At 40.9% G+C, this 13,570-nt stretch overlaps 1 protein-coding gene across 1 annotated transcript in view; it reads left to right on the forward strand.

The window, feature by feature from the left end:
- The window catches only part of PRMT5 (protein arginine methyltransferase 5), a 1,996,504-nt gene that overhangs the window by 877,634 nt on the left and 1,105,300 nt on the right, over window positions 1–13,570 (forward strand). The window contains exon 3 of the mRNA XM_044058013.1: window positions 10,337–10,422. Coding sequence (XP_043913948.1) covers window positions 10,337–10,422 — 86 coding nt within the window. The remainder of the gene's footprint in view (window positions 1–10,336; window positions 10,423–13,570) is intronic.

Below are 13,570 nucleotides of genomic sequence, written 5' to 3' on the forward strand. Positions count from 1 at the left end.
ATTAGAGACTGCAGTGGGTGGAAATGCATCATTTTACCTTACCCTGTCCTTCATCACATGCTGGGAAAGTTTTATTGGAAAATCTTTTTAGTGCCAAAGAAAGAAAGAAAATGCTTGGAGACCAATTCTGGATATTTCTTTAATAAACCTGTTTGATGATGTCTAAGTTCAGACTGATGCAACTTCCCAACCTTATTCATTCAGACTTCGTCTGTCTTAAGGTTCTTTGTGTTTTGTATCACATTATCAGTTCTCTGCCTTATCTTTTGGAGTATCCACTGCACTTAGTGTTCACAAAGTGTCTAACTCCAGTTACAGCTCATTGCAGGCTACCAAGTACCCTCACTTTTCCATATTTTGACAACTTGTCAAGAATGATCTCTTAAGCAAGCTGGGATTCCATGAGAACATGCAACTCAATTTTGCCTTTTTGCACCTTTCAGTTCGACCTTCTGACACAGTAAGGTGCATTTCATTATTTTGAAAGTAAACACACACACACACACACACACACACACACACACACACACAGACAGACACACACGTGTATATAAGTGTGTGTTTCTGTTCATAGATGATGATGAAAATGCATATACATGTATGAGTTTCATTTAGCTTTTCATAGGTGTGTACTAGGCTAATGCTCATTAGGGCATTTTTAAGCCTATCCGTTCATTCCAAATCTCTGACAAGTTCTGGTACCCTTGGTAGTGTAAGTAAAGGCTTCGGAGGTGAAACATTTTCAAATGGGGTCCTGGGAGATTAACTTTTTGTAAGCTGCCTGCGCCCATTAAAACTACAGGTGCCAAACCAGGGGTGAATTAACTTGCTCAGACAGTGAGAAGACCTACAACAAGGGTTGAATATAAAAAGATCATAAATTGCCAGTTATCTCCTGTTTGAAATTGTTGCACAGTGGGGACTGGGAATTTGTCCTTTTCCCACTTTAGTGCAATCTGTGAGTTGGCATATATAAGCGGAAAGGGTGTGGTTGGTGCGGGAGGGGGTTGCCTCCTTTCAAACTTTTTTTTTTTTATATTTTTTAGTGTATTCTAGTGTTTGAACCTCCTTTGTTCAGGCACTTTGCACTGCTCTGTTTTGTTTTGCTTAGTCAATACAGAGATGTACATTGCTGTGTATTTATGTGTGTGTGTTATAAATAAATAAATATATATATATATATATATATATATATATATATATATATATATATATATATATATATATTTAAGACACGCGTGTGTGCACGCACATATATGTAGATGTATACACAGACACACAACATACACTTGCACATAAAATAGTTGGTTAGAGTGCGAATTGAAGACTCACCACAGAATTGTGATTGCCTCATTGTTCTGATCTGGGGACGGTGCTTTTTACCTTTGTGTCTAACTGTGATTGGCTTAGAAACACTACTCATTTGTAGATGACACTAAGAGGCGGGTGTAAATGGCTGATTTGGGCAAACATTCACATTGAATGTTGAGAAACAGTAGAATATTGTTTCACTGTACAGTTGTTCAAAATAGTACCACAACTGGAATATTGTGTCCAGTTCTGGAGTGTTTAGATGGAGAGAAGGAAAGCAGTTGGAGATCAGACGATGTGTAGAAAAACTGATAAATGCAGGTAATGAGGTGTGAAAGAGAGGACACAAAATACAGTACGATTTTATATAGCCAAAACTGTCCATGTAAACTTTATGAAAGAAAAAAAACAGTCTGTATAGCTGAAAAGAGAATGAACTGTAGTCTGGATTTAAGTATGTGAATTTTTTTTTTTTTTTTTTTTTTTTTTTTTATTTAGCATAAAGGGTGATGAACACTGGAATGGAGATGATTCTGTTTAGGCCAGCAAACGCATCCCAGGTGGCTTTGAGATATTGGTGATGAGGAGAATCAGGTGAAGGGTGCTAGCTAGCTGCATGATTCAGGGAGAGATTAGTCTTTGGCCTTGACTGCTTTGTGTAAGTACATTAACAAGGTGCCCACAGAATTGCACAGTCCACGGCCGAGATGGCAGTGTCTGAAGTCTTGAAGTTGACCATTTCAAAGCCATGTTCTCCTTCTCCAGAACTGTGTCTCAAGAAAGGATTTAAAGGACCACTACAGGCAAATGATGAAGAAAACGTACATTTTTTATCTTGTCATGGTTTACTACACCTTCCAAAGCTGCCTGCAGCTAAATAAGTACTCATTCCTAATTTTATTTTGTTTTTACTCTTGTCTGCCTTCATGGGGGCAGACATTGTGATTCCTTTGGAAACCTAAATCTGTCCCATAATGCACAGACTGTGAGAACAAATAGCCCTACCATTTGTTGTCAGACTAGACTTCCATTCACTTAGAATCGAACACCTGAAAAAAACTGCCAAGTTTGAGAGTCTACAGCTCATGTGTCATTGACTGGTATGCGCTGAGTTTTACAAATGTTGTTCCTACTGATGGTACTACACCTTCTCTGAAAGAAACTTGCAAAAGTGTCAACAATTTACTGAGATAAAAAAGACTTTTCACAAGCAGCAGTTTTGCAAGTTTCGGTTCCTGGCCAGGTTACTCCTCCCATCTCCACTCCTTCAGTGGGCTACAGTCCCACATTTCCAGCTTTGCTAGATTCAACTATTTAGTCATCTTTGCATGACAATAGACATCAAAAAATCACAGCCTAATGTAGCACTAAATCTGTTCCCTTGTGTGTCTCTTCACTTCTGAATAGCATTTCCCAGGAATAAAAAAATAAAAAACAAACGCATCAGTCCAGAGTTTAGGCCAGTCTATCCATTTTTTAAAATGTGGACAGTAGAATATTCAACTTGTAATGCATTTTGGCTGCTGACACTTATCTTTACATAGTTATTCTCTTATAGTATAACCTGAACTTATGGTATTTAATGATAAATTTTACAACAGTTCTCAGTTTAACAATGACCTCCCAAGCCTCTGTGACCTAGTACTTTTTCTTACTATTGCTTTATGTAGTTTGTCTTAGTTCTATACTTGTAGCGTGTTTCTCATCCTCTCAGCAACAAACTCCTGGAGGAAACTTCCAAAGCAGATACTTGTATTGAAAGAGTACCAGCAGCTGTAGCAGTGATACCACACTCCAAAACAATGCACTCAAACATAGTACTGACAAACACAGAGGAATGTGTATGTCTGAATCAGGCAGTGATGAAATTGCTAGGGACTTCACTGAGCACAATTTTACTCTTAATCTGTCCATTTCATAATGCGTAACATTTGCACCACACTTACAAAGGCACACTTCCACCTTCCACAAACACAGCTACCCACACCCACACAACATACCAGTCAAATTTAAGTCTTTACCCACCTCTCTGCAAAACACTGCTGTAATAGCTTTGGCAAACAAATGAAAATGATTGATGGGTGTTGGTTCAAGACTCCCACCCATATCTCTCAACAGCACAGATTTTTGCAGAAATTCCAGATGTTGTCTGTTTTTCATAAAGTTGCAGTTTTCTGTCAAATCACTGGCAAATCATTGAACATTGATGTCAGAAAATTGACAGGCATTTTATTTTCAGACTTCATATCCTTAAGAAAATTCACTCTAATGCAAAACCTGTTTATCAACTTTCTAAGTTTGTAAGTGCAATATTTATAAATTGTCCCAATTTTTGGGCTTTTGTCCCCTATTATTTATGGCCTTGTCCAGATTTCTTGTTCTATGATGTTGGGTGGTATGCTGCCATGCCTTCCTACTGGAGCCAGTCCACTGCACTTGTACAAGTGTCCCCCTCAGCAGGGCAGCAAGCAGGTATCAGTGCAGATTTCTTTATAGTTCTTTTACACACACACACACACACACACACACACACACACACACACACACACACACACACACACACACACACACTGTTAATGTGGACAAATCTGTTTGTTCAGTCACCAAACATTTCTCCAAACCCAGTTTTATGACACCTGCTACCAATCCACTTGACAGTCTGCAGCTGTAACTCTTGTTGTCAATGTTATTTCTTCTTTTCCTTGGTTTCGTTTCTCTTACTGGTAATGTTGCTTTACTCATTTTTTTTTTCTCCTGCCTCCCATATCTACCCTAATTATTACTTCTAGCAAATATTTTTTCTCACTCTCTTTCTTCTCTTCCTCTCCTCCTCTTTATCCAGTATTTGAACTTTTCCACTCTGACCTTTGCTTTATGAGTAAATAATGAACTGTCACCCTTATAATGTCAGCACATTTCAATGCTACATAATATTGTATTTAGTCTAATAATAGGTTCATAGGTAGGTACTAGGCTATCGGCCCAAGGGCCTAAGTAAGCCTAGCCAAAAAATTTTCCCTGGCTTATGACACCCAAGAAAGTTTTTTTTTTTCCTGTGCCACTGTTGAGCAGAGCCACAGAAGTGATTCCTGGGGTATATTTCCTATTTCCCATCCACTCAAAGATTTTCTTGAAGAGTGCTAATGAGGAACTTTGCTTGACATAGATGGGTAGCTTGTTCCAGAGTATGGGAAGATTCTGGGACAGGAATCTATCCCTCCAGCATGTCCTGTTTATTGTGGTGACAAGGTTTAGGTCCCTAGAATGTGTAGCTCGGAGGGATTGGGATTTCTTTAGGTGTAGCATGTCCAGCAGCTCTGGGTTTGACATAGCTTTATATGTTAGGCAGAAATCACGTCAGAGTAGGCGATATGCTAAGGAGTAAATCTGGAGTTTTTTGAGATGGTCAGTGTAGGGCATCTGTTTAAGGCCAGTAATCGTCATTGTGAGGGACTTCTGCGGCCTTTCCAGCTGCTGCAGATGTCTTGAGGTACATTCCAAAAGGGGCGTTGTACTCTAATGGGTCTAATGAGTGTCGAGTAGAGGGGAACAATGACCTCCTTTTTTCCTGAATGAGAACCTTTTTGTGATGAGGTGTGCCACATAGAAGGACTTCCTGACTACTGTGGCGATGTGATTATCAAAGGGGAGACTACTGTCCACCTGGGTCCCAAGGTCTCTTATCACACGTTTGGTGTTAAGTAGACTGCTGCCTTATGTGGTAGCTCATGGGTACAGAGTTTTTACCAAAGGGGATGACTGCACTTTTTGGCATTGAGCTTGAGGCCATGGCTCTTGACACCATGTATCTGTCTCAGTGAGGCCCATCTGTAGGATGTCCACATCATTTGAGGACTCGACTGTGGCTCCTGGTTTGTAGTCCTCTGCGAACTTCGTTAGCCAGAGGCCTTCTGTGTTAGCCTGTACTTCGGAGAAGTAGATACCAAACAGGAGAGGTCCTGGGACGGAACCCTGTGGTACTCCACTTGTCACTGGTTTGAAGTCAGATTTGGAGTCTGCAACATTTACAGTGTGTGTTCTGTCAGTGAGCCAGTTGGCAACCCATCTTGTGACGTAGGGATTTATACCTAGTTTAGTGAGTTTAGCTATAATTCCAGAATGGGGAATGATGTCAGAAGCCTTGGCGAGGTCAAGATAGGCTGTGTGAACCACCTTATCCTCATTTATGGCTTTGGTGACTGCCTCAAAGAAGTCGATTAGGTTCAGGAGGCATGATCTGCCTTTCACAAACCCGAACTGGGTGGGGTCCAGAGTTTGGAGGTTACCAATGTCTTTGTTTTAGTTCCATGATGATACGTTCCATGGCCTTGCAGACCAGGCTCATCAGGCTAATATGGCAATAGTTCCCGGGATCAGTGGTGGCTCCCCCTTTGTGGAGTGGGATAACTGTTGCTGTGCGCCATTCAATGGGCACAAAGCCTGATGCGAGGCTATGATTGAACATGGTGCTTAGGTGGGGAGCCAGTTCGTTCTGAAGTTAGTGTAAAATGCAGCCTGGGATGTTGTCCAGTCCCATGGATGCTGTGTTTTTGGTTTTAGAGAGTGCAGCTTTTACCTGTGTAGTTGTGATTACAGGGACTCTGCATTCTTCCTGTATAGCTATGGGCCCTTTAGGGGGTGAGAGGGGGGTAAAATTAGCACTGAACCTATCTGCCAGGATGTTGTCAATATCAGTTGGTTCTGTAATTTTTGTGCCGTTGTGCTGTAACTCAGAGCAGATCTGGGTGTTGCCATTGAGATTCTTGACATAGCTGTAGAATGCTTTGTTGTTGTCCGTAGAATCAGTGGCAATTTGTGCTGCGGTAGCGTTGTTGCCTCACAGTAAGACGTTTTCCTGTTCGAGTCTCAGCTAAAAGCGTCTTCTGTGTGGAGACATGCGTGAATGGGCGTACCTTTCTTGAAGGTTGTGCGTCAGGGCTGGCAACTCGGCATGTAAAAATCTACTGCCAATCATTAGCAGACTGGAGTTCCGCTGTGGCGACCCCTAACTGGGAAAAGCCGAAAGATACAACAGCTAGCTTTGGAGGCTCTTATAAGGGATCTCTGTTTCTTACTGAGGCTGACCATGGAGCTCCACCACTCATGGGATTTTACTCTCTTTTGCAACAGTTTCTTCCTTCTGTTGTACAGTTTGTTTATGGCAGGGGACCACCAGATTGGCTTCCTTTTTTTGGAGGATAAGCGCGATCCATGCACTCGTGTAAGTGCTTATAGAGTGCATTTGTGTAGGATTCAGCAGTTGTAACTGTATTGTCCATCTGCATGGGTGTCATGAAGTTTGCCACTTCTGTCTTAAGAAACATGAAGTTGGCTTTGGAGACATTTTTTACAGTGGTTTCCTTAATGGAGGGTGGGGGCGGGATGTAGATATATAGGGTGATTAGCTTATGGTTGAATCTGACCAACGAGGAGTTGACTTCAAGTGTGGAACACTGGTCACTCATGTTGGTAATGACTAGGTCTAGGATATTGTTGCCCTTGGTGGGGGTGTGGACAAAGTTTGATCCAAGGCATTGGAATTTATGAATTCCAGAAAGCGTTGAGCGAAGGAGTTGGTACATGAGTAGTTTTCCCAGTCAGTGGTGGGGTAGTTGAAATCGCCCATTATTAATGTGTTTGGTTGAACCCTAATATTTTCCAGTACATCAAGAAAAGAGGAGTTGGAATCCTGGGGCATGGTGGGGGATCTGTAGCAAGCTACAATTTGGATTGCAGTTTTGCCCAGAGTTAGTTGCACTTGGATAACCTCGGATGCATTAATGCTGAGCAACTAGCCTGGAGGTGTGGATATCCTTAATGAGTATGGGCACACCTCTGCCTTTGGTGTTCCGGTCCAGGTTACATGGCTGAAAAGTGTGGTATGAGTTATAGCTTGGTAGTGCAGGGGTGCTCTCTGGAGCCTTGAACCAGGTCTCACTCACTGCACAGATATCGGTGTTCTCCATTTTAAGGAGTGCCTTGAGTGAGTGCATTTTGAGATTTAGACGTCTAGCATTGAGTAGCATTACCCTCAGTTTTTGCTTGCCTGTTCCTGTTACAGTAGTGAATTTGTCATTTGAACCTTGTCTAAAAAAGACAATATAGGGGTGGCAAGAGCCTTAGCCAGTATCCGAATTCCCAGGGGCGACAGGTGCAGGCCATCTCCGGCAAAGCATCGTGGTCGGTCGACCATGTCGTCCCAGGCAGACAGATTTTGGATCCCCTTAGAATGACACCAGAAGCTTAGCCAATTGTTGAAGTCAATCATTTTGTCCTTGTACTGCGGTATCATTCTGGGCGATGGCAGAATGCTACTCAGGGCTAGGGTCATACCTGCCTGGGCTACAAGATCGGAGAGCTCTTCCATGTCTCTTTTTTCATGTAGTCCAGGGAGGTACGGCTCAGGTCATTCACACCAACATGGACAATGACAGAGTCCTATTTTGTACTTGTTGTGGAGTGACCTGAGTGCATGGGTTATGTGGTGGATCCTGGCACCTGACAGAGAGTTGACAGTAACCTTCTTGTTTAGCCTGGCGAGTGGGACATCAGTGTGCCTGACTATGTTTGCCCATAATATCTGAATAAGTGAGTGGGATTTTCATGACAGCATCAAGGAAACATTTTCCTTCCTTCTGTGTTTTTTTTCTTAAGTTTTGGATTTTTCTTGGTATGTTGATTGATTTTTCTTAGTATATTTTATTTTTTAATTTATTTTCCATTTGTTTACCAGGTTAGTCCGACTGGACACAAGGTGACCGTTTTCAGCAGAGGCTTGAGGGGAAAAGCTCTAGATACATAGTAAACAATTATAAAACAATAATAAAAATAAATTATACAAACAGCTATTTTGTACAAAGAGCATAGAAAATATAAAAGGAGTAAAATTAGAGTTTTACAATTGATGCAGCATACAGTGGTTAGAATATTGCGAAACAAACCAGTTAATATACAACAAATATACATTGATTGAACATAAATTCAAAAAGGTTTCCATAGTCAAACAGGGTCATAAACTAAAAATCATAACTACATTGATATGATTAATATTGCATTTATCTTGTTTTAATGATGGTATATGTGTGTTTATTGTACAGGTCATATGTACACAAATACTTGTATTAATCTATGTTTGTTTGTGTCTTTCGGCTTTTCCCAGTTAGGGGTCGCCACAGCGTATGATTGGTAGTGGATTTTTACATTCCGGGTTACCAGCCCTGACGCACAACCTTCAACGAAGGCACGCCCCATTCACGTATGCCTCCACACAGAACACGCTCTAGCTGAGAATCGAACAAGACGTCTTGCTATGAGGCGACAACGCTACCGCAGCACCACCACCGCAGTTTATAGTATATTGACAAAGTACTGGGTCACATCAGGGGCTTGGGAGGTCATTAAGAAACTGAGAACTGTTGTAAAGCTTGGCATTGAATACCATAAGTTTAGGTTATGCTATAAGAGAATAACTATGTAAAGATAACCATGTCAGCATCCAGAATGCATTATAAACTGAATGTTTTACTGTGCACATTAAGAAATGGATAGATTGGCCCAAACTCTGGACTGATGTGTGTGCTTTTTCTTTTTATTCCTGGGGAAATGCTATTCAGAAGTGAAGACATATAAGGGAATAGTTTTAGTGGCACACCAGACTGTGATTTTTTTTTTGTCTATTGTCATGCAAAACTGACGAAATAGTTGAATCTACCCAAGCTGGAAATGTGAGACTGTAGCCCATTGAAGGAGGGGAGATGGAGGAGTAACTTGGCCAGGAAGTGAAACTCGCAAAACAACTCTTTGTGAAAAGTCTTTTTTATCTCCGTAATTTGTTGACACTTTTGCAAGTTTCTTTCACAGAATGTGTAGCACATCAGTAGGAACAACATTTGTAAAACTCCGCGCATACCAGTCAATGGCACATGAGCTGCAGACACTCAAACTTGGAATTTTTTTTCAGGTGGTTCATTTTAAGTGAATGGAAGTCCTAGTCTGACAACAAATGGTAGGGCTGTTTCTTCTCACAGTCTGTGCATTGAGACAGATTTAGTTTTCCAAAGGAATCACAATCATACCTCTCAAGTGTACTTCATTACGAGGAACGTACCTCATTTGGGGTTTCAAAAAGTTTATGTTCTTCGAAGTTCCTCAAAGTTCCACATCGAGTCTGTCACACATTCAGTGTTAGGAATTTTTTTTAAGTGAAATCCATGGTAAATAGAAATTAATCATATTAATTAATTAATTAAAGGACCTTCTTTATAAGTAAAACCAGCATATTTAACCATCCTATGACCTTCCTAGTTGAAGTTGTTAGTAAGCCATTAGTATGTGTTCCACATTTTGCCCATTTGTTCCGCATTATGAAGGCGAATGTTCCTCATTTTGGAGATGGAAGGTTGAGACCTATGATCACAATGTCTGCCCCCATGAGGGCAGACGAGTAAAAAAAAATAAATAAATAAAATTAGGAATGAGTGCTTATTTTGCTGCAGGCAGCTTTAGGAGGTGCAGTAAATCATGGCAAGATAAAAAAATATGTTTTTTCAAGACCATTTGGTTTTACACACAGTATGAAAAGGGTACCTTTGGAATATACCAAAAATGTTTTTCCCAATCATACGTACTAATCCTAAGTATGGATGTGGGTATGTTGTAAATTTCCTTTGAATAAAAGTAATTTCTGCAGCAGGTAATGTTTTTGAGTTTTTGTTAAATTCCTGTGAGTGTTACTGACTGACTGTCCGAATTTAATGCTGGTATTAAAAAACTGACTGTCTTGACTTGTATTCAAGTAATAAAATTATGTTTTTAAGTATATGAAAATGGCTGTGATTTGGGTTTTATGCAGCAGTCAGAGGAATAAAGCTGGCTGTTGCTGTAGTAGGCATTCATTTATCTGCTTCTCTGAAGGATTTCTTGGCATTTTAGGATGCATTGTAATCTGTTTATATTTTGCAATTTTATTTAATGTCCCTGGACTGTCTTACGGTGACCTGTCTTAAAACTTTTGCATTTTATTTAGATTGGAACACTTTAATTGTGGGAAAGATGTCCCCGTGGATCCAAACAGACTCTAAAAAGAAAAAGGTTCGCCAAAATTCTGAAGCAGTAAGTATAACTTTCCAAGGAAAACAGAAAGAAAAGATTTGGCATGTGTTCAGCTCATACAGTAGATGGTGTCTGGCACATGTTAAGAAGAAGGTGTTTGTTTCAGAGAAAACGGTTGCTGTCTACCAAGTACTAAAGAGCTAAGATGTTAGGTGTACCATAAGTATTATTTTCAGGTTTGGTGGAAACTGTTTAATGTACTTGTACATTAAGCATCTCTTGCAAACCATGATATGTCATTGGATAAAGTATGTATGGAATACTAGATATCTTGCACCACAGAGATTTCACGACTGGCATTCTGAACTGCCCATTGTTGTAGTTTGAAAATGTCTGGGCCACCTGTCCCTTGGCATAGTTTAACAAGTCTCAGTAGAAACCTGATCTGTCTGGTTTGTGTGAAGTCAAAATTCCAAAATGCTTACATTTCCAGTTACATTTCCAGTTCCAGATCATAATATTTTAACTATTAATACTATGCTGATATCTGTATTTATTGTGTTTACCTAATGAGCATAAAATGCCCTCTGTGCATACATAGCCCAAAGATTATTGTTTAGAGATGATTGTACAAAGGGAAACCATGAAGTTTTATGACATCACGAATCCTTGTTTTACAGCTCAATATTTGATTAAATTACATGATGATTATATTTCCTATGTAGCTTTCCCGAGCTTCAAAATGTAAAACTTGATTAACAAAAATCATTTGTCTCTTGCAAAGACAGCATATCTCAAGGACAATTTCACTGCTTCAGACTGTGCTATCTTATATAAAAAAGGACTTGTTCTGTGATGCACTGTGATACTTATAACCTGAGATTAACAATTCCCTTTATCAAAAAGACTGCTGTTTTACTCATTCCTAATTAGAATTCCAGATGAACACTTGACATTGTGACCTTCACAATTAATATAGACATTTGTTGTCTCTGGAGGCATACAATTTTATCTAATGAAAATAAGAACATCCATCTTTAATCTTGGGATTTATAAAAAGTCAGAGAAACTGTCTGCATGCATCTATTCAAATATGTGACCTTATGATTCCTTCTTTTAGAAGGAAAGAAGAAAAGACTTTCTTGAACTATTTTATTTTCCATTCTACAGTTTAGTTTCAGTGCTAGGCAATGACTGTAACTACGGAAAAAATATTTCTAAAAAAGGAAGAGGAAACAGTATAAGCATGATGTGTTGATTTTTCATGTATTCCTCATTTGTTGTTTACAAGTGCACATGGATCTTTAGAAACTATAGATGCTTATTTTGAGCTGAAGAACAGACCCACAGACAATAAATGCAGCAGACTGCACAATACTCTTGATGTCCTTCATGGATGCATCTGCAGTCATAACAACTGGGTTGTCCTGTCGTCAGGCAGCCCTTCAGTCGGCCGGATTCCAAAGTCCGGGTCCGGCTTCGGCTGATGTCGCACTTCACCCGACGTCATCTCTGTTGGCCTTCGGGTATATAAGCATCAGCCGACGCCATTTTCTTCAGTCTTTCTTGCCGCTACCAAGCAGAAGCTGTTCGCAAGTGCCGGTCGGTCGGATCCAGAGATTACTTCTACCGAATACTACTTCGAAGACTTCTAAAGCTAAGTACCCCATTGGGGACTCTTTCTTGCCTCAGCCGATGTCAGAAAAAGTTAATAATTGTTTAACCTGTGGGAAACAAATACCTCATAAAGATTTCCACTCTTACTGCCTGCCCTGTTTAGGCCCAGCCCACGACGTAGCAGCTTGTTCGTCCTGTGCTTCTTTCAACCGACGAACGCTTAGACGTCGGTCAGAGTTTGCAGAACAGTTTTTCGGTTCTGACTTTGCGTACATTATGCCGTCGGACCCTCCGACTTCGCATTCTGCCAAAAAACGCAAAGAAAAAGACCGACACTCGCGGTCCGCGGTTTCGGCCGAAACCATGGTTAAGCAAACCGCGAGTGTCTCGGTTTCGGCCGAAACCGAGAAAACTGATCAAACTACACCTAAAACTATCACTACAACTGAGGTCCCTGCTAACACTCTTGAATCGGCCTCAGAAATTTTACCCACTACGGTGCTTACCACTGACTTATCAGACACCATTCCCTTGGATGTCTCTACCCCAGCACGTGGTGCTGCTAGGCCTCCAGCAGCCATGTCCATTAAGGCCTTCGCCAGGGCTAAAGCAGCCAAGACTACTAAAACAGTGCCTGTTAAACCCCCTTCCACCAGGCCCTCTGCCAGTTCTCAAATGCTTACCTTGGCAGAAGATTTAATTTCATTAATTAGAGGATCTCAATCTCACCCAGACAGGGCCTCTCAGCCCCCAGAAAAGAGACCTAGGGCAGAGCCCCCTGAGCCAGTGTCCTCTGATGATTCTGCTGATGAATCAGACATAACTGACCAGCCAGAGGCTCCTTTCTCCAATTTTGAAGATTCTGATGCTGAAGAATCCATTCCAGCTGCTTCCCCTCCAGAAGAATTCTCCTTTGGGGAAACCTTGCATGCCATGCGAGAACAGTTCCAGTGGCAGCAACAGGATTTTTCAGACTCCAGGAAAAGACTTAGGACCTTTTTGCACCTACCACAGCACAGGCCCTTAGCTATCCCTCCTGTTCTCTCTGTGGTGGATGATGCTTTCAATGATGCCTGCTCAGCTCCAGATTCTTTACCCCCAGCCCCTGCCAAACCAGACAGATTTTACAGGGTGCCAGATACTCATCACCACCTCTACAAGGCCCCTCTTGCCGACCCGAAACTATATCCCAGGGTCCCAAGGCAGTAGCCACGACTATAGCTAAAACCCTGTTCCTTCTGAAAGGGAAGCAAGGTCATTAGACAGATGGGGTAAAAAGTTTACACTTCAGCCACTCTTTCAGCTAGAGCTTTAAATTGTCAGTTTCACATGATACAATACCAAGAGTTTATGCTTGACCAGTTAACTAAAAAGCTAACCACTGATGAATCTCTTGATAAGAATTATGTATTAGAAATGGTAAATAACATACAGCAGGTTAGTAACCATTCTTTAAAATGTGGCTATGATGCACTGGAGGCTTCATTTAGATCAGCCATGACTGGCACAGTAATTAGAAGGCATGCATGGCTAAAGGAGCAAGCTTTACCGGATCATGTTAAATCTAAATTGCTTGATGCTCCTATGGATA

This window comes from Protopterus annectens, chromosome 16.part0 (genome assembly GCF_019279795.1).
Source record: "Protopterus annectens isolate FY-2018-M chromosome 16.part0, PAN1.0, whole genome shotgun sequence".
NCBI classification, from domain to species: domain Eukaryota; kingdom Metazoa; phylum Chordata; order Ceratodontiformes; family Protopteridae; genus Protopterus; species Protopterus annectens.